This window comes from Alligator mississippiensis, chromosome 4 (assembly GCF_030867095.1).
Source record: "Alligator mississippiensis isolate rAllMis1 chromosome 4, rAllMis1, whole genome shotgun sequence".
In the NCBI taxonomy this organism is placed as follows: domain Eukaryota; kingdom Metazoa; phylum Chordata; order Crocodylia; family Alligatoridae; genus Alligator; species Alligator mississippiensis.
The window spans coordinates 149,533,117-149,556,505 of NC_081827.1; the positions used below are offsets into that span (position 1 = coordinate 149,533,117).

General features: G+C 46.5%; 1 protein-coding gene across 3 annotated transcripts in view; it reads right to left on the reverse strand.

Annotated features, from left to right (window-relative positions):
- The window catches only part of LOC102569714 (Kell metallo-endopeptidase (Kell blood group)), a 33,800-nt gene extending 19,770 nt beyond the window's left edge, over positions 1-14,030 (reverse strand). Inside the window, exons 1-5 of one of the 3 annotated variants that reach the window (XM_019488524.2) lie at positions 13,944-14,030; positions 13,470-13,638; positions 4,602-4,743; positions 2,757-2,954; positions 1,506-1,630 (exon numbers count right to left, since the gene is read on the reverse strand). In XM_019488524.2, coding sequence (XP_019344069.1) covers positions 1,506-1,630; positions 2,757-2,954; positions 4,602-4,743; positions 13,470-13,638; positions 13,944-13,999 — 690 coding nt within the window. In that variant the 5' untranslated portion in view covers positions 14,000-14,030. Of the gene's footprint in view, positions 1-1,505; positions 1,631-2,756; positions 2,955-4,601; positions 4,744-13,469; positions 13,639-13,824; positions 13,922-13,943 lie in introns of those variants that run through there. The other 2 variants (XM_019488525.2, XM_059726790.1) reach the window with 2 other exon arrangements.
- Positions 14,031-23,389: the final 9,359 nt, after the last annotated feature.

The window sequence follows — 23,389 nt, forward strand, 5'->3', positions numbered from 1 at the left end:
AGGCTGAGAAGGACTTATTAGGCTTGATGGCTGAGCTGAGATGAAGGGGGTCCAGGGCAGGCCCACTGGAGGTTTGTATAGTCCCAGACTCTTTCTAAAGCCCACAGGCAGCCTTCCCTACACTGGGTGGGCAAGTGCACAATGGAGGGCTACACTAGAGCCTGAGCCAGGCAGGGAATGTATGGCTTCCCCTGTGGCTGCAAGTTTCCATACCTCACTTAAGAGATGCACCCCCATTTTGGAAGGCTAATTTTTGCGAGGGGAATGTATGTAGCATGCACATAAATATGGTATCACAGCTGAGAATCAAGATCAGCATAAATAATAGGGAACAAAATGATTGATACAAACAAGGAAGAAAAAAAACAATGAGAGACCCGAATGAAAATCTTCACATACCCCATGCAAGCCTAAAATAACCCTGTCCCTTAACCTTAACACTGTGATTAAAAATGAACAAACAACGCAGCAGCAGAGAGGGTGAGAATGAGCCATCTGAAAGAGCTGTGGGTGATAAGACATAGTAGAGAGAATTCAAAAGTAGCAACACATGGTAGCCATCATACTAGATGGTCAGGGCTTATAAGAATAAGCAACTTAGATGCTTCCCTCAGATCCTGCAGTCCGTGGGCACAAAAATTGCACCTTCCTCTTTTCTTTTTCCAAGGATTTTTCTATTTCCTAGAATGTTTCCTATTAAATTACAATGTGCTCCTGCTCAGAAAAATACTCCCTTTCCACAGGAGGGGCTAGTGTGGGGAAATGAGGAGGAGTTTTAGACTTTGTTCCTAAACTGGCAAGTGGGGTCATACATACATATTCAGACATACATGATGTCAGACATACTGTCATACATACATGATGCCATACAGCCAGAACTGAAAACTGTGCTCATCCTGCCCATTAGGGCAGGGAGGTCTGTGATATGAATGCATATTATCTAGGAGCTAGGCTCTCTTATCCTGGGCATCAGCTCATTCCATGGATTGGGGCATTAAACTGCCATCCCTAGGAGTTAGTAAGGGATAGATTCTGTTCCAGATTGGGCATCTAATTTGACTTGAGCGTGGTGGAACAGAATCACACTTAGGTGCTTACGTCCCTGAAACCTTTAATGCAACTACTTTCATAACAAGTCATCATCTGACCTTCAGTATTGAATCGCAAAAAGGTAGCAAGGAGGAAGAGGACCCACTTACCTTTTGTATTACTGGTAACTGTGGGAGTGGGATCCCTGCAAGGGGAAGGCTGACCACTGTGAAATGGGAACATGGGGATATGGAGGGTATGGAGCGCTGCAGAGGAGGATAGTCCTATTTTAAGCCCCTGTCCTAGGCATCCTTCTGAAAACAGGACAAAAATGTTCATTTCTCCAAAAGGAGACAGGACATTCAGAACTGTCCCAAAGACAATGGGAGTTATGTTCGCCATATCTTTCTCTTGATAGGAACTTGTTTCTTAAGTGGAATTGCATTCCCCAGCCTAGAAGCAGCTGGTGTGATCACCTCATTGATGATATCCTTCAAGGGCTCAGCTCCTTGTGCTTCAATCTGTTGGGTATCCATGCAGGACTTGTAGAACTGGTGGGCTTTCTCCTTCGCTGAGCCTTTTGCCCCAGGCTTTGGAGCCTCTAAGAAAAGGATAGCAAATGGGAGACTGAAAACGCTGAGGATAAAGCAAAAGAACAAGCAGTGGCCTTAGATGAGGAGGTAGCTACTGTAGCCTGGTTAATAACTCATGGTAGATTGTGGCCTCACTACGACAGAATAAACCCAGACAGGCTGGTCACCAACATGGCCTCTTCAGTTCTAAAGACACAGCCGAAAGTGACTGTAGCATATGGTATGACTTTAATGGTGTGAAAGGAGGAAAAGGCCTTACTATAGTTTCTAGAGGCTCAACTGGTGGTAAGAAATATAATCACATTCTGCCTCTGAGACCTCAGCCAGATATGCAGGTAAAAGCATGATAGGATCTGATGCATGACCCTCACAATCATGCTTTCTGCCATGCCATACATGCATAGCAGGAGGCATGATTGTGGGACAGAGCATCAGATCACATCATGCCTTGGTGCCAGTGTAGGGGGAGCCTGGGATCAGGATCCTGAGCTCTCTCTGCACTAGCAAGTAGCAAGCTGCCACGGCTGGGTTGATGGAGCTCCCAGCTGCAGAGTACACCTGGCAAGATGCTCAATGGTGTGATAGGATCCAGCTACAAAGTTGTTGAACACTTTTTATAGAATCACTTTGTGGTTTATTCCTTGTTTTATGACACCATTAATTGCTTTAATGTGTGGCTGGGTTATAATTTAAGACAGGGTTAACTAATGAATCATGTCTTCATTTGTAACATGTGGCAGAGGCCCAAGGGGCAGGGGGCACTTCAGTCACAAGGCAACACTTGCAATTCTAAAACAGCTTTATATTCCTATCTGAGATGGCTGAGCCAAGGAGAGATGGAGTGAAGGTACTTTTGTGTCTGTCTGGCTGTATCACTGCCTAGTTGAGGGGGCTAGGGTGAAGGTGTGAATTTTTGTCAGAAGTCAAATTTTCTGATTGTCACTCAGTCTTTAGTGACTGTGGTTTGTAGGGAGAGGTTGCAAAGAAGGGAGCGGGGGATGGGGTTGTGGCTGTGGTTGCACTTACTGAGAAGTGAAAGGGAAAAGGTTTGGTCCCTGTTGGGGATGTGATATATATATGGGCAGTCACAGTTCTGTCCTTGGAGGATCCTAGCAGTGCACCTCCCACTCTTACCTAAAAGCTTCCTCAGGATCAGCTGGTTTTCTTCCAATAGTACATCAAATACATTTAGTGACTTCTTAGTCATTGTGCTTGGGTTCTTGTCTTCCCAGTTGCCACAGGTATAGCCATAGAAGTCCTTGCAGGGGTCTATGGTGGCATTCCTGGTGTCCAGGAGTTTGGCCACAAGGCACTCCTCATTATCACAAGACTCTAGGCAGAGGGAAAACACAGGAAGAATGATTAGTAGGAAAATTAAGGTCATCAAGCTAAAACATATAAGAAAGAAAATAGTGAGAAGGGACACTTCCCTGGAAAATTTGATGTGTGATACAAATTCATTTGCCTACAAAAACTATTGCTCAATGCAGGGCAAAGTGTAGCCTATGTCTGATTGTATGGGATGGGAAGATGCTTAAAATAAAGGATGGATAGTCACTCCAGGAGTGACATCAGCCCAAAGCTGATTAGCAACAAACTTCTCTTCCTGTTTCTGTTTGCTTAATACATTTGCTGTGATTCAGTGTTTGTTGTTTGGCCAAAAGTTATACCAGAAGGGAAATGATAACCACTTACCAAGAAATGATGTGTGTAAATATGAGCAGGAAGGGAAGGAAATAACACCAGTAAAGGAGATAAACCCAAACAATGCAATCATGCGTGTGCTGGGAAGTCTTGAGAAGCCTTTCTGTTAGGCCTTATCTACAGAGGAAAACTGTTTCAGGTTCACTTATATTAGTTTAAACAATGGTTTTAGTTAAACCAGTATTAAACCCCTATAGGTGCATTCCAAACTCAGTTTAAGAATGGCTTATGGTGGTTCCAGGTTTAGTCAATTCATTACTGAAATAAGGCACTTGCACATCAAAATAAGAGAGCCTGCTCTTGTGTTTGCAGCAGTTTAACTAAAGGTGAATTTTTAAACCAGTTTAGTTAAAGTCACCCAAGTGTGTGCATTTGTGAGGCCTCATTCTCATGACCTGCTATCCCATGGGGATGGGTAGAAGGTCCATAGTGTGAAACACTGAAACCTGGCTGGACAAGGCCATGTGGAATGGATAAGCATGGGACGAAAGTCCAATGACTGGCAAAGGCTTTGTTGCCTGGAAATGGACAGGATCGCGAGTCATCATACTTCCTAACCTTGAATACCTCAGGCTGTGTTTTGAAGGGATTCCCATTCCTCGGATACCAGTGAGAAGGGCAGAAGATACGCTCAGAAAAAATGCCAGAAGAAGAGACTTTATAATTAAATTGGAGCAAGGTATCTGTTGCCCTGAGATTGGGCTCTCCATGTTTGTGCAGTGATCTGCTTCATGTTTAGAGAGACAGACAAGCTTCCTGGACTCTCTGATCTCAGCTTTGTCATTTAATGAGAATCCCTGATCTTCCTGTCAGCACCAGGACTGCATGTGTTGGACCCGTGAGGACTAGGACTGGACTGGGAATTTAGGGAGAGAAAGCCAGCTCTTTCCCAGTCCCAGATACCAGGCACAACTCCACTTTGCACTGGGGTGTCTTCAGGGAGAGCAGTGCTGCACAGTCCTGCAGAAACTGTCAGTGAGCAGAAGGTACAGCAGGAACAGCGTTCTTGAGGGGTATCCCAGGGGTATGCTGCTACTCCCCTAGGAAGTGGGGCTGGCAAAGGACTTGGGAGTGTACAGTTCTCCAAGTGACAGGTAGGGTTCAGGGTGGTAGGGCAAGGCAGTATCTCTCAATTGTAGTTTTCTTTATTTAGAGGTTTTATGTTTGCTTGTGATCTGTAAGGTGGTCAGAGCCTGGGTCTTGCACAAATGGACCACTGATGAAAGAGGAGAGAGAGAAAGTGGGGCAGAGAGAAGGATGTCTTAGCTCTTGTACCCAGGCAGCAGGTCAGGATGATGTAGGTTATCAGCAGGGCAAAGCTGAAGACTGTGCTGACCACAAGCACACCCAGGAGCAGGTTCTTCTTGCGGAAACATTTCCCCTTCCCTGCAGCCGCTCTTGGCTCCTCATCGCAGGCCTGAGCGAAAAAGAGGGAGAGAGGAATGTTCCTGTGGTAGTTAACAATCTAGCTAGCCAGTGCCGACTTGCAGGGATTTTAGCAGTTGTACCAGTTCCCGTTACTTCTATCCCCTTCACAGGCTGCTGGCCCCTTGATGGACGGTCCTGCCAGGCTTCTACCTTCCATTGCTTTCCAGCTGCAGCCATTGTATGATATTAGAGGAGGGGGGAATGTATCAAAAACAGAAATGTCCCAATTTTGAATGTCCCGTCTTCCTTATAGTCTTGCCCAGGTTTGTATCTTCTTGCAGGAGGCCTGAAGGACCTGTTGGCTTGTTGGGACCACGAAGCTGACAACAGTCAGGTTAAATAGGGTCTTTTGGGGATTTATTTCTACACCCTCCCTCTTGTCCACCATCTGTGGAAGATGTCCTGCACCCCTCATGCTGTCTTCTAGAGCAATGGTTCTCACAATTTTTTGTACCAGGCCCAATTTGTAAACATTGACCAGTCCTAACCCAGTGTCCCTCACTCCTGACCTGCTGCCCCCCACCCCCAGCCCCTCTGTGTGGGGTAGGGGGGTGAGAGTGTGGGATGAGGGGCAGGGGTAGCCCAAGCAGCTCCTTGCAGGCTGCAATTCTGCCTGTTTGTAAGGGAGAAGTCATGGCTTCTTATGTTTTTCTCCTTTAAAGGAGAATCCATTCTTAAAGTTTGTTGGCAACCTTTCATATATTCTTGAGACCCATTTTTTGGGTTGCGACCCACAGCTTGAAAAACACTGTTCTAAAGGGCTCCTGTCCCCATATCTGCAACCCTAGATCCATGTCCACATGGAATCAGAGGCATGCTTTGATGTACGTGGCATGCTTACAGACTGCCACCCATGGGTGACTGGTGCCACCTTAGTCAGGGGGGGCACATACCCACCCCACCGCGGTCCCCACTTGGCCAATCTTGCTGGCTGGGGGAGGAGGTCCCGCGGCCGATCATAAGATAGCCAATAGCTGCAGCCATTTCCAGAAGTGGCTGTGGTCACTTCTGGGAGTACCATAGCACTCCACTTCCTGACCGGTGCATGCAGGGGAGTCACTGGCACTCCTGCCTGCCCCCCCCCCCCCCTCCCTCACCTAAGCAGCAAGCACAGCTTGTCAGGGGGTGCATGTGCACCCCCTACATGTCACCACTGCCTATTCACAGTTTCATAGTTGGTAGGGTCGGAAGGGACCTGAGCATATCATTAAATCCGACCCCCTGCCATGGGCAGGAAAGATCGCTGGGGTCAAACGACCCCGGCTACGTGATTATCTAGCCTCCTTTTGAAGACCCCCAAGGTAGGAGCCAGCACCACTTCCCTTGGAAGTTGGTTCAGATCCTAGCCGCCCTGACTGTGAAGTAGTGCCTCCTGATATCTAGCCTGAATCTACTATCTGTCAACTACAATTCTGATAGTGCGCGGGGGAACAGGGTCTCTCCCATTCCCCGCTGGTCCCCCTTGGTAAGTTTATAGAAGACCACCAGATCCCCTCTCAACCTTCTCTTGTGGAGGCTAAACAGGTTCAGGTCCCGTAGTCTCTCTTCATAGGGCCTGCCCTGCTGCCCCCGATCATGTGAGTGGCCCTCCTTTGGACCCTCTCGATGCTGTCCACATCCCTCCTGAAGTGCGGCGCCCAGAACTGGACGCAGTACTCCAACTGCGGCCTGACCAATGTCGCATAGAGGGGGAGGATCACCTCCTTGGACCTGCTTGAGATGCATCTGTGGATGCATGACAAGGTGCAGTTGGCCTTACTGACCGCATCCTCACATTGGCGGCCAGTGTTCATCTTGGAATTGATAATGACTCCAAGATCCTTTTCTGCCTCTGTGCTGACTAGAATGGAGTTCCCCAGCCTGTAGGTATGCTGTTGGTTCTTCCTCCCCAGGTGCAGTACCTTGCACTTGTCATTATTGAAATCTATCCTATTCTCATCTGCCCACCCTTGTAACTTGTCCAGGTCTAGCTGTAGCCTGTCCCTCCCTTCTAACGTTCCCACTTCTCTCCACGTCTTAGTGTCATCCACAAACTTGAACAAGGTGCTTTTCACCCCCTTGTCCAAGTTGCTGATGAAGATGTTGAACAGTGCGGGCCCGAGGACTGAACCCTGGGGAACCACACTGCCCACATCCCTCCAGGTCGAAAATGACCCATTCACCACCACTCTCTGGGTGCGGCCCTCCAGCCAATTTGCGACCCATCTGACTGTGTAGGCATCGACGCCACAGTCACCTAATTAATTATGAGAATGGGGTGAGAGACAGTGTCGAAGGCCTTCCTAAAGTCCAGAAAGACTATGTCCACCGCAACACCTGCATCCAAGGATTTTGTGACCAGGTAGTAGAAGGCAACCAGGTTGGTCTGACAGGACCTGCCTCTAATGAACCCATGTTGAAGCATGGTGGATCCAGGGAGAATGTAGTGGTGCAGTTGCACGCCCCCACCCCACCCCCAGTTTCATTCTTGGTCCACCCAAAGTTTAAAACCAACTGCTGGCAGTGGCAGCAGCACTTCTATTCAGGCAGCAGGGAAAAAAATAATTGGCTTCATGGCTCATTAAAATCTGCCTGATTTCTTCTAAAGTCTTCATTTCACAGGTGTTAATAACTCTCTCTACTTTTTAATGGCCTTTAATGGTTCCACTAATAAATCTATCCTTTCTTCTGCAATTCTGCTAGCTGCTCCTGTAAGGTAGCTCCCATTTCAGAGCCCTTCAGACTGTTTTTAACTTTTCTAGAAATATTTAACTTGGGTGTCAAAATAACTTTTAGTGAAGCATTACATGCGCTGCAAGATCCTCAAGAAGCCTAGATTTTATTATGAATCTGAAAAGAGATGTGCATTTAATTTTAATGATAACTGGACTAATGAAACAACACTGGGTTAGGGTGCACTGATAGAGATTTTTGGGGTTGATACCAACGGTCGATTTTTTTTTTTTTTTTTTTTTTTTTTTTAACAAGCCATATCAGCTGATACCAATCTGATTGCCGATATGCAGGTCCGTCTAGTAAATCTTTTGTGGGGGAAGAGGTGAGGGGGAGTGAAGGGGTGTGAGGAGGAGCAGATTGAGGCCCCCATGGTGACAGAGGTAGTGGGTCTAGGGCAGGGGCTGCACAGCTGGGACAGAGCATGGGATGAAGCTGTGAGTGGCTCGGCTGAAGGGTGTTGGTGGGGGGGTGGCTGCACACACCCCAGGAAGGCATGGGGGGCGTGTGCCCCCAGGTCTGTGCATGGAGTGAAGGCAGGCTGCCACTGTGGCCTGGGTTAGGGGCAGCGCCGAGCTCTTTCCGGTTGGAGCTGGGCCAGGCTGTGCTTGGGGAAGGTAACTGCAGTGCTGGGAGAGAGGCTACAGGATGGGGGCGGGGCTGCAGCCCCCCAGAGCTTGCCATAGGCCCCTTCCAGCACCACCACTGCCTGCCCCAAGCGCAGCCCTGGCCCAACCCCCCACCAGGAAGAGCCTGGTGCCACCCCCCGCCCCAGCCCACAGCAGCAGCCTGCCCTTGCCCCACACACAGACCTGAGGGCACCCCCCCTGCCTTCCTGGGGTGTGTGCAGCAGCAGGAATCCCCCAACCCCATCCCGCACCCCCTGGACAAGCTACTCGTGGCTCTGTCCCAAGCCCTGCATCAGCTATGGAGCCCCTGCCCCACCCCCACTCCTTTCCTCACCGCTGGGGCCTCTATCTACCCCCCCCCCCCCCCGTGTGCCCTTTCCCCCCACAACAGAATTACCAGTGTGGAAGAACAAGGAAGGGGTGAAGTGGGGCCCAGGAGAGAAAGAAGACAAGAAAAGGAAGGATAACAGAAAACCCAGACAGAGGAGGAAGAGTAAGTAGAGAATACAGTGGGAAAAGGGCAAAGCTGGCTTGCGTGGTAGGCTGAGCTTTCTCTGGGATCCATCCCAGATTGTGCAGTAATGTCCACTAGGGTGAAGGACCAGCACATATCATCACCATCATCATCAGTAGTGCAGGACAATTTCTTCAACCTGTCTTTGCTTATGAAAATAGACTTGCAGCTACAAGAGCAAGTTACAAAATGGGCAATTAAAAAAACCTCCCAACTGTGTATGCAAACCAAACACACCCCTGGGGAGAGGCTGAGAGAAAGTCAGACACAGCAGATGTTGGGCATGGGGAAAGGCTCCCACCCACTGGGGTGATGAATGCTGTAAAGGAAACTCTCTGAAACAGAGCAGAAATCACAGAAGGAGAAGATCAAAGCTAGAGCCATGATGCTGATCAGCAAGGACATTTTACATACTCCAAGTGCAACACACTTGTTACTGGAGAAAATACAAAAGTTCAGTGAAAGATGCCTTGCTCTCACTGGCTGTCCCATCTTCCCACACCTAATGAAGGCAGGACACACAATAACAGATGGGAAATCAAACATATTGGAGCTGGACCTTCAGACAGATGATAAAGCATGTAGGTTTTCAAACTCTGTTCCACCAGAACCATGGGGCTCCACGATAGGTCAGCAGGGGCTCTGCAAAGAGACTAAGAGTAATGGTGGAGTGGGGCCAGGAAGCAGTGCACTGCCATTGTCAGGCCGGGTCACTTGGCTGTTTCAGTCATTAGGATAGAGGTAGGGGTCCTGCAGCAGAAAGGATAGGAAAGGGTTCCATGATTTTAAAAAAGTTTTAAAACTATTGTGGTAGAAAACATAAAAAGCTCCCTGCCAAGCATCTTGGAATAAAGGGAATGCAAAGGGACAAATATAGTTTTCTCTTTTGCCTCCTTGCACCGTAATAGATCCTAAATTTAATTCCAAAATAGGGAAGTATGTTAGTGAAACATATGGAGGGAGGGCTTGCTTGTCTGGAAAAGAGAGAGCACAGATTGTCTTCTCCTGTGTGCAGGTCCTTGACTCCAACCCAAATCATATGGGTCCCTTCTGTCCCCCTGCATGTTGAAAACCTTGTCCATTCTACATTATTGCTTCCAAATTCCTGGTCACTTTATGAGCCCTGCAGGCCAGATGGCACAGGTCCAAGAGCTGGATCTGGCCCTCAGGCCATAAATTTGATATCCAAATCTAGAACAATTGGAGGGAACTGGGAATGGGGTACAACATGTTTTTTGACTTTGTTCCAAAGCTGGATCAGATTTTAAGCTGCAAGGAATTCAGATGGTTTACAGGAGATTGTGGCATATGATACAAAGCCTTTAACACCCAGGCTGCCCCACCTGGTTTAAGTCCAGGGAAGAGAGAAGTGAACTGATATCCTAGATGGAAAGGACGAGATAGAGGAAGGGGAATAAGAGCCCTTCATCTCTAAGCCATCAGCAATTCCAGTACAGGAGCAGTAGGGTGTTTGGATGGTTCAGAGGAAGAGTAGAGACAAGTCACCATTTCCAATTTAGCTTCATGTTGTAGGGCTTTGATGGTGCAGGGTTGGGACTGGACTATGGGATCTGGCGCCTGTCATCTATGCGAGACATGCGCTATGACAGACCCAACAACCCAAGCCTGTGACTTTCTAAAGACTGTTGAGTGCCCCTGGCTCTACCTCTAGGTCTCATTTCTAGTAGTGGAATAAGTGCCTGCATTATAATCATGGTGTCAGTCCATGCAGAAATTATGAGGGTCAAATGGACATCCTGAGGGCCAGTTGAGATTGAACCTACATAAGGTCTGATGTACTTTATAAAGGTGCTGGATGAGAGGCCTGCCTGAGGCATGCAAAGAACTCTCCCCCAGGGATTCTCTAGCCAGCACCTTTTAAATAAGACTAAAATTTGCAGTCAAAATAGATTTGCAGCTTTGGAAATTGTCTTCCTGTTTTCCCAGTTGGTTGTGCAGGAATGATGAAAGTGTCCGTCTGGAATGTTACCCTTGGGAATAGGGAAAACCCAGATGTCCTAGCCTTGGACTACAGAACTTACTTCCATGATGGAGAAAATTAGTGTAGAACCCACTGGTCTTATAGCAAAGTTTACAACTGGTTTCTTCAACTTACTTTTCCTTCAGTCACAAGGAAAACAAAAAAACAGCAACAAAAGGAGGAAAAGTAAATTATAAAGAAAAAGAAGAAATAGTTGAAAAATAGTATTCAGAATGTCTATTTCACTTATGGTGACACTGGTTTTGTTAGATGCTCAGGCATGTGTAGCACCGCATATAGTATACATTCTTGGTGGAGAACAGAGGTTGGAAAGGAAGAGGGAGAGAGAATAGGTATCTTATTTAGTCCAAGAGATATACTGAGAAGTGGAAACCGAGGAAAGAATTCCCTATGAATTTTATTATGAGGTGGAAGATGAACTTCATCTGGACTGGATGTCATATGCAGAGAATGTAGAAATTCAGTTATTCCCAGAACACTAAGGATTAGTTAAGAAAGTTATGCTATACTTTGGAAAACCTATTACCTGTTCCAAGATTAAATTTGAAATGAAGAAACATATTGTGGGGGGGGGGGAGAATCACATCTTACAGAAATGCAAAATGATATGCAAAGAACCAGGACTACTTCAAATCAATTAATGAATGATCAGGATGACATATTGGCAATTCCCTTCTGGTTAGAGTTTGGTCTTAGAGGATGGATAATTTTCAAAGTAATTATTTTATTAATCTTAATTGTTGTGATTATGATTTTTGTGTAATAAGGTTAATGATTTAGCTAAAACTATTTGACACTTTACTAGGCATAGGCAACAACTTTCCCAAAATCCAGAACCAACCTATGCTACTATAGAGGCTTGTAGTAGAGTTTTCCTTTTGAGCTACAAACCCTACTAAGGGAGTTCAGGGAGAAGTCTGTAGACATTTAGGTTAAGTTTGAATTATTAAGTGCATAATATAATAACATAGGCGGTGTTAAGTTTAAGCTAGGCCAAGTTAGCATTGGCCTGCTGAAGTAGTAGAAGAGCCAGAGAACATTTGAGGAAAGACTAGCTCAGATTTTGATTAATGAAAGTCAATAGCAGTGGAGTAACTAGGGTGGGGCAACCAGGGCAGATGCCCAGCCACCAACGTGGACGGGGCAGAAAAAAGGCTGCCGCTAAAGCTATACAATCATGCCAACAGCAGGGCAGCAACCAGAAGTTGCTGCTGCCCGAGTATGGCAGCTGTTCCAGATGCCCAGCCACACCACTATGCGCCCAGTTACTATATTCCAGTCTGATCACAGAATAATGTAAGAACATCACCCCCTTCTGACCATATTTGCCTCATTTTGATCAAGTAATATTGTACGCTTCTTTTTGAGGAGGGGGGGTTGAAAGGAGCTCAGTACTTTGAGATTTGTTTCTCTGGCATCCTTTGCTGAGGTTCCTGTCTACAGATGTAATAAAAATCTGAGGCCTCTTTAGGAGAACTATTTGATGCAAATAAATTTCTCTGCCTTTGTGTCTGCAGACGTGTTCCCTGGGGTTGATTCTGTCCTGCCTGGGCCCCTGTCATCAGCTTTAGTATAAAAGGAGTGCAAAGCAGGTTTAAAATGCTACCAGAGAAGAATGGTAACACTTAACATCCAGCTTGCACTTACTTTGAAAAGATATAAATGATAAGGCAATGGAAAACTGGGGATATTAATCATAAGAATTCACCAGATCACTTGGGAAAACAATTTTCAGTCAGTAGGTTGTTCACAGACTGTTCCTCTTGATTGTTTCCAATTTGTTGTTAAAATTATGGGATTGCTTATGCTCTCTGGAGACCCAACCCGTCAAAACAATTTAGCACTTGCTTACATCCCTCCATATTCAACAGAGAACTTGAACTTGTGCCTTAAAGCCAATAGGATTTAAGCCTGTGTTCGAAGTGCAATGTTCTTTCCTGAATAGAGGTGGTTTGATGACTCCTGTCCTGCATCACAGAACATTTTGAAGCATGAGCATGTAAATAAGAGATTTTAACTGTGAATAAGGGATATTCTTTATCATGTGGCAATATTAGTATTTGTATATAAAACAGTTTCCCCCGCCCTCCTCCCCCCATTATATTTGTGCTGACAAAATCTCTTTGGCTGAATATTCATGATAAAAATATAAAGCTAGTTATTAACATGAAGAATGGATTATATAAAAATGTTTGCACACACTGGTTTAATTACAGCAGAGTAGGCCATTTGCGTTTCATAAGTTACATAACATACAATATTGTTTCTGTTCTGCTTGGATGTCTTTTGTATTTAACTGACCTTGAACGAATAGTTGAACGTGCATGTTCTGACTAATTATATAAGACAGCCAATCAAGAAAGATAAGCAATGCTATGGGTATGTAATTAGCCAAGTCAACCTGCTTTTCAAATTGCAAAGTTGCAGCTCAAGAATAATCACATAAGAATTTGTTGAAGAATTTTTGCAAATAGTTTTGACTAACGAGTACACCTGGAAGTAATTTATATGTAGAAAAAATGTGAAAACTAGAAATGAAATTTGTCAGATGCATTATTGTTGCAAATTGTTCCCTTAGCTCCAAACACAACCTCAGAATGACTGCCAGGGTGATTAACAGGGACAGTTAGGGGTTATTAGGTCAGTAAGGCAAGTTCAAGAAGTTGGAACTCAAATTCCAAAGATACTTGGTGCTATAGATTGAACTCTTATGCTGGGACCTGTGAAAGTCCTTTTTGTACACAGCAACTTCTTAGACTTCTATAGGACACAGAGCAATATAGCAGCAAAGGAAAAGAAACTGAGCACAACTTGAGTCCGACGATACGAATAAAGGGAATAGAGGGGTCTTCTCCTACCTGCTGATGTGTACTCATGTCTTTCTCTATGCCTCCCCCTGCTCCCTGTGGGGCCTCTGCTGCTGTTCGTGCTGCTAGGCTGTTTATGCCTATTTCTTCTCCCAGAGGGCTGGTGAAGTACACAGGCTGGATCACAGACACCTTCTCCTTTTGACCCTGGCTGACAGCTCTGGAGAGGAAAACAGGGAGAAAGGTCTATGAATAATATTTCAAGGAATCCAGGAAGGAAGGGAGGGTGGGGAAAGAGAGAGGGATGGATTGATGGATGGATACATTTCTGCAGCCCTCCATCCTCCCTCCCCTCATACACCAGCACTTCCCTTGACACAATGTATTTTTTTGTCCTGCCTCTTACCATGTCTGTCTGTCTGTCTGTCTGTCTGTCTGAGTTACCCTGTTCACCTTCCCCCATCCTGCCATGACAGGAACTCTTTTTGGTCATAAGCATGCAGCTCTCTCCCTTTGCAAACTCACCGCTTTTGCTTCCTCCCCAACTGCTGGGCCGTTCTCCCCACCCCACATGCCTGCATAAGACTGATATTCTCACTGCAAGCAGCCTGTTTCAACCTGTTGTTCTGGGGCCCTGAGGCTTAATCCAAGATAATGTAGGTTCTGGATTCCACTGCTCCTCCTCCCCCAAGAGGTGCAGCTAGACATGCCTCCTGTCTTGCTGCTCCCTCCTATGTTCTTGGAAATCACCCCAGGCAGGCCCAGAAACCAGTTGTGGTTCTCTTCCTTTGTCCCCCAAAGTCCTAGGATCTCAGAGAAGACATGTGCCAGGAACTCTGGAGCTGAATCTTGGGTGCAATAAAAGACATCACCCTTAGAAATCCTTGCCTCTCCCATGATTTATGGACCATTGTGTCTACAAGATAACTTTTATACTAGTGTAACCTCACCAGAGACACTTGCCTGGAGGATTTCAGAGGGATGGTGCAGGGCCCTGTGCACAACTCTGCTTCTAATCCTCTTCCATCCTGCCTTGCAAAACCCTTTCCCATTCCCACCTGCTTCCACATTTTCCCTCTACATTGAATCCCGCTCCATTCTTCCACAATTTGTACCTCATTTAATCCCATATTGGGGACCACCTCTTTGAGCAAGCAATCCTGGTCTGTTCCAAAACATCTCCACATGCCAAATTTATTTTCAGCCCAACCCCTGCCACAACCAAATTTATTGTTCCTGCTCCTGTTAGTATGCTGGCAGGTCCTGTGGGTCATAGTTGTATCCTGGCCCAAAGGCAGGGCTCTGGGGTTGTTTCTCCACTTGGAGAAGCCAGTGGGTGGACCACCGAAGGTCAAATGGGTGGAGGACAGATCAACACCAATTCCCCAATGGACCTAGAGTGAAGCAGGGTGAAAGTGGAGCTGTTAGGAAGGGTTGTTGCAGGGACCCATTTAAGGATGATTGCTTACAGCAGTAGTCTCCAACCTTTTTAAGTAGGAGATCACCTTGGCGTTCAAAAGCAACCCAAGATCTACTATGAGCTGCCGCCACCCTCCTTCCCCCGCACCCAGTAGGTAAGTAAGTCTGTGGGGAGGCAAGGGGGGGAAGATCGAGGAAAAAAATATTTGGGGGTGCACCTCCCCAGCAGGTAAGTCCCACCCAGCCAGGGCCCCACTCATCTTACCCCTACTCCTGCCTCTGCGGCACTGTCCCTCACCACGGGGGCCTCTATCTAGCCCCCACCCCTTCCCTCTCCCACGGACTAACCTGCTGGGCTGGGGTGTGCGCATGCATGTACACAGGAACTCAGCCTCCCACCCCAGCGTCAGATTGACTCTAAGAGGCTCCGAGATCTATCGCAAGAGGCTGCAACATCTACTGGTGGAATGAGATCCACTAGTTGGTGATCACTGGCTTACAGAATGCTTGACTTTACTGGAGATCCAGGGGGAAAGCCTGTGCTCCCCACTCCACACCAGCAGGCTCTCCAGGGGAAGGCACTGACCTTGGGATAAGCATATAGGTCTGGATTTCTGTTCAGGTGTTCACATATTTTCCAAATATTAGGCCTGCCCAGTGCCCACCAGCCCCTTCCAATCACTTTCATCTGCTTTTCCTTAAAGTGCTTGTGCAGATGTGTAGCTTCATAATGAGGAGTGACCCTGCATGAGGCTAAAGTTGGTTATTCCCAGATCCTTATATGGCTAGGGTCATCCCATGACAGCCTCCATGACTGTTAGACAGTTCTCAATATCCTGGGGCACAGCCCTCACTGATCTGTCCCTGGGCTGCCCAGCCTCCCTTTTGTAAGTGCTACTTCAATGAGCAGTCAGGTTTTGGCTAAGTTAAGACAGGAGGGTGACCCCTCCCATGGATCACCCCAAGACATGTATTTCTGAGAGTGGCAGCATCACATGTCAGGACGCTCAGAACTGTCTGATAGACAGAGACTCTTGGCTTGAGGTGGCCAGAAGGTAGTTTAGTCATTGTTGGATAGACTCCAATTACTTATTCAAATTAAATGGAGTGAGAAGCTGGGATTCTGACTGGGGGACTGGGAACATATAGCTAGCCTTCAGCAGAGCCTCCTCTTTCTCTGAGCAGCACAACCTGCTCCCAACTAGCATTGGAAGAGCGGCTGTGAAATGATTGTGTAGCATAGTTGACATCCAGGAGACCTTACGTCTAGCTGCAGACTAGTTGGTATGGCTGTCCTGAGGCCTAGCCTGAAACTACATCAGGTCTTGTGTGTATATTCAATTGCCTGGGCTTCGCCCTCATGGACTTGCACTTTTAAATGCCTCCTCCTATTCTCCTCATGTCATCTTTCACCCTCACTCATTTCCTTGGCTCCGCACCCAAACTCTTTATCTTACTGATCCTTTCATATCATTTCTCTGTTTGCCTCTGTGCCTTCACCAAGGGGCCCTATACAGAATCCCCTTCATCCATGGGCTACGTAAAACCACCCTCCTAAGTCCCACTTGAAAACATACTTCTTACCTGTAAACTGCAATTCTTCCTCAGAAGTGATTGCACTTAGTTGCTTAGATAAGGGAACAGACATGGCAGAGGACTTTGGGTGGATAGGTAGATAGTTTAGATTAGATTAGGGTTGATCATAAAATGAAGAAGCATTTGTAAATAAATCATCCAGCTTTGCTCATTGTGGTGCATGGAGCTCTCTCTCTCTATATATATATTTACATCTTCTTAAATGATGTTTTTTAACTATGGCATCTTAAATCCTCCCAAAACTAAGAAATGCACTCAAAGTTGTATTTAATTCTCTGCAATCAGCAGGGACAAGGATTTATAAGCTATTTGAGGCAGGGGCATTATTTCATCCTTTGTTTGTAAGATAAGAATGCTCTGAGCATGGTATGATTTAAAACAAAGAGCAGTAATATTACTGCAACTGTTGACTTGCCAAATACAGCTAATTCTCCTGCTATTCAGAAAACCTAATTCAACTCTCCTGACCTAAAAACCTGGACATTTTCGTACACTCAAAACATCTCTGAAAAAAAGATCCTCTCTTCCCTTGGCAGTAACTGAAAGCAAAGGTCTGCTAGAGCAGATCAAAGAACAGCTGCTGACAAAAACCATCCTCCAGCTCATGCAGAATAAGTGAACCTGGGTCTAGCTTTCAGAGACGCCAAGTAGAAATAGTTTAATTGCACTTAGTGTGAGCTGCCTGAGAACATGAAGTCCCAGATGCATGCTCTTTTAAAAGGATTGTGAAGCTGGAATCAGCCCAGGAGTGACTTTTAGATAACATACAAAACACTGGTGAGGTTTGCGTTAGTTCATTTGCAGCAATGCACACTCTCTTAATCCAATCCCATAGATCCTTTGGGTTTCTCCCATATGTAACCTACTAAAGGAGAAAAGGTTACACTAGTATCACAACACTGCTATAGATCCCATTTGCTTCCATTTTGGGGGGATGAGAGGTCCCCTGCCCCCACCCCTCCATCCCATACCTTGCAAGATAAGCAGGACAGATCCTGAGCTACACTTGCATGGGGGACCTCTAGAAGGATTAATTAGGTAGGATGCCTCAGGAAGTGGCGCCATTTTTTCCAGACATAATACTTATCTTTAAGTCAGGACATGTTCCAATGAGTCAGGAGTACGCTGTGGTGTTGGTGATGCTGGAGAGGAGAGTTCTCTCCTGTGAATTAGTACAGACCCAAATTGCCCTGTGTGTTGCTAATCAGCACAGCCGGGATGGCTTAGTTGGAGTGTGTGCCCTAGCTTAGTCCTTTGCTGCAGGGAATGTGATTCCCAGTGCAGTAGGAAGGAGGTGCTCATTCACAGAATCATAGGACATAGGGCTGGAAGGGATTTTTGAAGGTCATCTGGTCTAGCCCCCTGCCTGAGACAGGTTCATCCCTCTTTCCAAACCATCCCTTACAAGCCCTTGTCTTACCTATTCCTAAAACTATAGAATCAACCCTGCTGCACAACTACAAAAGGCTGAGTGCCCAAAGATGCCAAAAGCTCCCTAACCTGCCACAGGTTCAGCAAGGGATGAGGGCTGTCAGAAACTTGTCTTGTTGCTGCCAGGTTGTTAAAATGAACTGGAGAGAGCCAAAGAAGAGAGCCGTGCCCCACTACAGAGACAAGCAAAAATCCCGCTCTGTATCAATCCAACCACGGAAGACAATTCCTTCCTGATCCCAAATGTAGCGACCAGCCTGACCCTGAGTGGATTAGGGCGAAAAGACCCACTAGGCAGGAACATCCAGATTTAAATCCAGCAGGAACATTGGCACACCCCAGTCAAAATCCGCAGCCCTGGGTGCAGCCAACCCCCAATGCTTCTGGGGGAACGGTGGGGGAGGGGAAAAAAAAGCCTGATACATATAGCAGCAGGAAAGGGAAAAAATACTTCTTGGGCTCCGTATGGCAACCAGCAAAGCCCAGAAACAAGTGACTCAGATTTGTTGAACCCTCAGTCCTTGTCAGATGCTGGGCATTGCTCAAATTTGCCCATGTTCTTCACTGGATTTGAAACTCTCCTAAACAGCAGCTGAGATCCACTTCAGAGGAGACCATATGTCAGTGTGTAATGCTGATAATGTATATGCAGGCTGTGACACTCTAAGGGCCCTTTGGGTTGAAAGGTGTGGCACACACAAAGTTGTTTTTGCTGCTAACTCATGGGTTTCTTCGAAGAGAGCCCTTATCAGCCTCTAAAAGGACAGACAAAAATGTTTTTCCCTGGAAACTTGCTTGGCCACTGCTGGAGGCAGAAGTGTTGGAGGGGGAGACATCACAGGCACCTTTATCAGCTAACTCCCTCATCTCCAAGCTGCAGATGATGGGCTGTGCTCCCTGGAGGCCAGGAGTTGTGAACAGAGCTCTGGCTGCTAGATTCGCCGTGGCTTTCTCCTCCGTATAACATGCGTTATCCCCTCTCAGCGAGAAACTGATCCACACAAAGTACTGGGGATGGGTGTATATGTGTTTTTCAACTTTGACCAGTGGCACCAGGGCAGTGACTGCCCAGGTACCAACTGGGTGGGGTGGGAGAGGCACAAAAATTAACACTATGCTGTTGGCCCACCCACTGCCACTGCTACTGCCACTGCCCAGGGCATAGGATTCCCTGTTATGCCTCTGGCTGTCAGAGATCCTCTTCAATATTTGTGATTGTTCTGGTGTTAGGTACTGACACAAGTTGTTAAGTGAGTTTTGCTTTCCCTACTTGAACCCCTACCCCGTGATGCAGATCAGGCCTGTCCTGTAAGCAAAGTAAACCGTAGCCACATGCTGCACACTGTAAGATACCACAAGTGTGTCTACACGAGACATTTATTGTGGAGCTGACTACTTAGCTCCACAGTAAATGTCTCAGCATCTATTTATGCAGCCCTATTAGGTCTCAGGAAACTAATAAACCCGATAGCAGGGTAGGACTTGTAAATACAAGTCCTATCCTGCTGCAGAGTTTTTTTGTCCTTAGTAACACATGTGTAGATACGGACCCAGTTGGCTGGGGCATGAAGATGCTTCAGTGTGGGGGCTGCCTGCTGGCAGCAATGCAGCATGTTGAGCTGGATTGGAGTGGCTGGGGTTTATTGCGTCGTATTAATATACCCAGGTAGATGCACCCCACATGTCCTAGCTTGACTCAGCTCTTCTAGGATGTTTTAACCCATCCATGTTGGGGAAAGGTACCACCTCCCCTACAAAGGGCAGGGTGAGAGAGATACAACAGTGGTACTGCTAACCACCATAATTGTGAGTTTGGCTTAGAAACCAGGAGGATATTAAAAAAATGTTGGGTTCCTCCCCCCCACCCTTTCCCTTTGTCCTGGCTTCTGAGCTGTAAACGGATGTCTCATTAGACCCAGAATTGACTGTCCTGGCATTTGGCCTGAGTCAAACCGAGAGGGGCAGAGAAGTTGACACACATCCTCTTCCAGGCTGCATTAATGCTGCTTCACCAGCAGGTGGTCAGTGAGAGCACACAGTCTGGCATGCTTGTCTTGGAAGAAACCACAATAATGAGATAGCTGTAGGATGAGGATATCCTGTGGAAAAAAAGTGTTAAAACATTTTATCTGGCTTACAACAGATGGACTTGAAGCGGGTCAGTGAACATTTACATCCGTACGATCCTGGGACAAAAGGCTTGCTCCCAGGACAAATGCAACGTTTGTTCGTAGCCTCAGATTACACTAAAGTCATGTTTTCGAACTTTTCTTCCGCAAGCCCAGGGCCCAGAAGCCCAGAGGGGTGAAACATGGTGGCAGGACAGGGTTGTAGAGAAGGGGAGTCCATCACCATTTGCATTTGCAAGGAGTGATGCCACCACTCGAGTTCTGTCAGTACCACCTACCTAGTCCATGGGTGATAGGGACTGATCCTGCCAGGGTCAGCAGGCGCTGGTGGAGATGCACAGGTGGCATGGGGCTCCTTCCCTGAGCCATGCCTCGTCTCCCTCTGACTGCTCAATCCTTCGCCTGCTTCCACTTCTCCAGTTGCTTCTTATCAACACCCAGGACAGAGAAGACGGTGGTGCTGCCAGCTGGCTGAGGGACTGCAGGCCAAGGAGAAAGAAAGGGAAGGGAGCTCTATCAGATCTATGCCAAGGAGCCCCAGAGGAAGGCTCAGACTGATACATAGCAGAGGAGGTCACCCAGGTTCTAAGAGTTCTGGGATACAGAGGATGGGATAGTGCCACCTCCAGGGGGGTTTCAGAAGGAAAAAAATGGCCTATCCATGCTGGAGCCAGAGCAGACTTAGGCCAGGAAGCTGAGCATGTACAGAAGAGGAAAGTCAGGGATGCTGCAACCAGAAGGGCAACTGGAGGCCAGGGTGAAAGCAGGAATGGGCAGGGAAAACTGGTGAGCCCCAGGGTGATGGGGATGTGGGGGAGGAGGAAAGAGGAAGGGAGGGGAAAGAAAGAGGAAAGGGAGGCAGAAGGGATATGCAGATTGTAGCATGCCACAGGCTCTCTAGATTGCTCTTGGCTGTGCTAGGATGCAGCAGCCTGTTTGAAGCTAAGAAAAAAAAAAAATCTGAGAGCCACAGGGTTAATTGTGGTGAGAGAGAAGTATATGAGAGAGAGAGGCAGGAACCCGGGGTGAAGTAGACTATGGAGGGTCTTCTATGTCTATGGGAGGTAGACACCGAGAGACAGGGAACGATTCAAAGGCATGACTGTGAGATGGAACATCAAGGCAGAAATTGTAAGCACCTACCTCCCATTCCTACCCTTTTTGGGGGGCATAAGTGCCTTCAATCATCTTTCATGTAGCCTGGTGCCTGCCTTGGCAAGGATTAACTAAGATTTAATGGGGTCTCCCTATAAATCCACATGAGGCTAGATCTGGCGAGTTTTGTTTTGCATGTTGCAGCAGATGGTCCTGTGAGCCAAAAAGGATTTTTCCACATGCTGTGATATAGACTCAAGTTCATCACAATTCTTAGTACTTTTATGGTGTTTAATACATTTGGATATTAACTACGAACTCTGCCCACACTCCTAGGCAATTTTGTTTTCTCTTTTACAAAGAAAATCTTACCTTTCAATCTGAATAGATTTCATTTTACATTAAGGAATAATAAGATCAAGTTTTTGAAAGGTTCCCATAGGAGAGAACACAGAGCCTGTCTCTCCTCCAGAAGAGGCTCTAATCACTCTGAGAAATATGTAAAGGGATGCTGCCTCTGCAGAGTTTTTAAAAATGTAATGGTGCAGTAGAAAAAATTAAAGGCATTTAGCCATTTCAGGCTACCCACATGTGCTTGTGAAGTATTTAAGTATGAATAGTTATCCTGATTTTACAAACAGAGAAATGAAGTCACATGTCCAAGGCTTGCAAATCAGTCTCAAACCCTAATTAGTATTCAGAAGTCTCGTCTTCCAATCCCCTGCTGATTCTCCAGGGAACACCACTTCCTCCAATGCAACCTAGAAATCCAGCAACCCACAGCACAGAAAGGGAGTGCTGCTGTTTTGCCTTTTCTGCAAACAAAATCAGATAGAAGCAGAATTTCAACATTTGACCAATAATGAAACTCTGTTCTGAAAAGTCATTAAGAAAAAATGTCTCCCTAACCTCTCCTCTTCGGGGTACTCGGAGCCAAAGACAACTGTTTATTACAATTCACTCCAGCCAGCCCTACAAATCCAGTAAGGCTCAGAAAGAGGAGCAGCTGGAGTTTATTCCTTCTTGTACATGATCATAGGATAATGTGCTAAATGCCACCTGTGCACACCCAGGTAAAAGGGCTGTGCAGGTAACAGTCAGGGCAGAACATAGCCTGCAGACCCTCATTTCTGGTGCTGTTATATGAGATATAAAGAGCTTAGGCTGATACTGTAGGGCTGACAGATTTCACTTGTAAATTAAATCTATTTTACATGGAATCTATGAACATGGAGCGAGGCAATGAACTTGGAGCTGTAGCACACAATCTGTACAGCAGAGTAACTTTGAAAAGCCAAAATACAATTTTAATTTATTTGCATGAATCATTTGTTCCCTTATAATGATTTCTTTTTAAAAGAAAATGTAGATGCAACTGAAAATCAAGGAGGAAGAGGCATGAATACTATATTTATGGAACTGGATCAAGACAGTCTATGAAACAATGCCCTTTGAAATAAAGTAGATGCAATCAAGCTTCCAAAACACAGATCAGGCCTAATTCACATCTTGCTTAAATGGGGGTAAGCCAGGAATAAGTCTGCAGAAGCCAAAACACTTGCATTGATCCAAAATCATTGTTAGTGAGAGCCTGGGGATTCTATCCTTTGTAAAGTGGAAACAATCAAAGATGCATCCAGTTTAGATGTGTAGGTTCAATTACTGGAGCTGGATTTCTCCCATTTTCCTGCTTGTAGTAATATTATACAGAAAATGCACTTTGTTGTTGTTTGAGGCCCAGGGCTGTGAGCTGCCATCTGCTGTCAGCAGCTTCAGTAGCCAGACTCAGCTGTTAGGGAATTGTGAGTGCTCAGCTGGTCTCCAAGGCTAAGGCAAATCTCAACTGTCCTCTAGGACAGGGATCAGAAACCAATTGGTTTATGAGCAAAGCAGCTTAGGGCCTGCCAAGCCCATGACCACTCTGCCACCAGGGGCCACCACTCTTGAGTATGCTCAGCCCATCTATTCCAGTTTGCATGTGCTAGACCTAGAAATGCAGTTGTGAAGCCACTTCTGGGGCATCAGCAGCAGATGCTGTCAGACTCAGGAGACCAAGGTTTCAGGACCAGCAGCAGGAGGTCACCCCCAGGATGGCTTCACTGACCCATTTCCAGTTTGCTGCTTGTACATGGGAGTGGGTGGCAGGATGAGCTTGAGAACTAGTCCCCTGGTGATGCCAAGGCATAGTGTAGATGTACCCATCAACTTTCAAAGGCGTCCAAGGACTAGATCCTCAGATGACTTGTAAAACCCTTCTGTATCTAGGACTGTCTCCTCACAGTACCTAGAACTATAGAATAT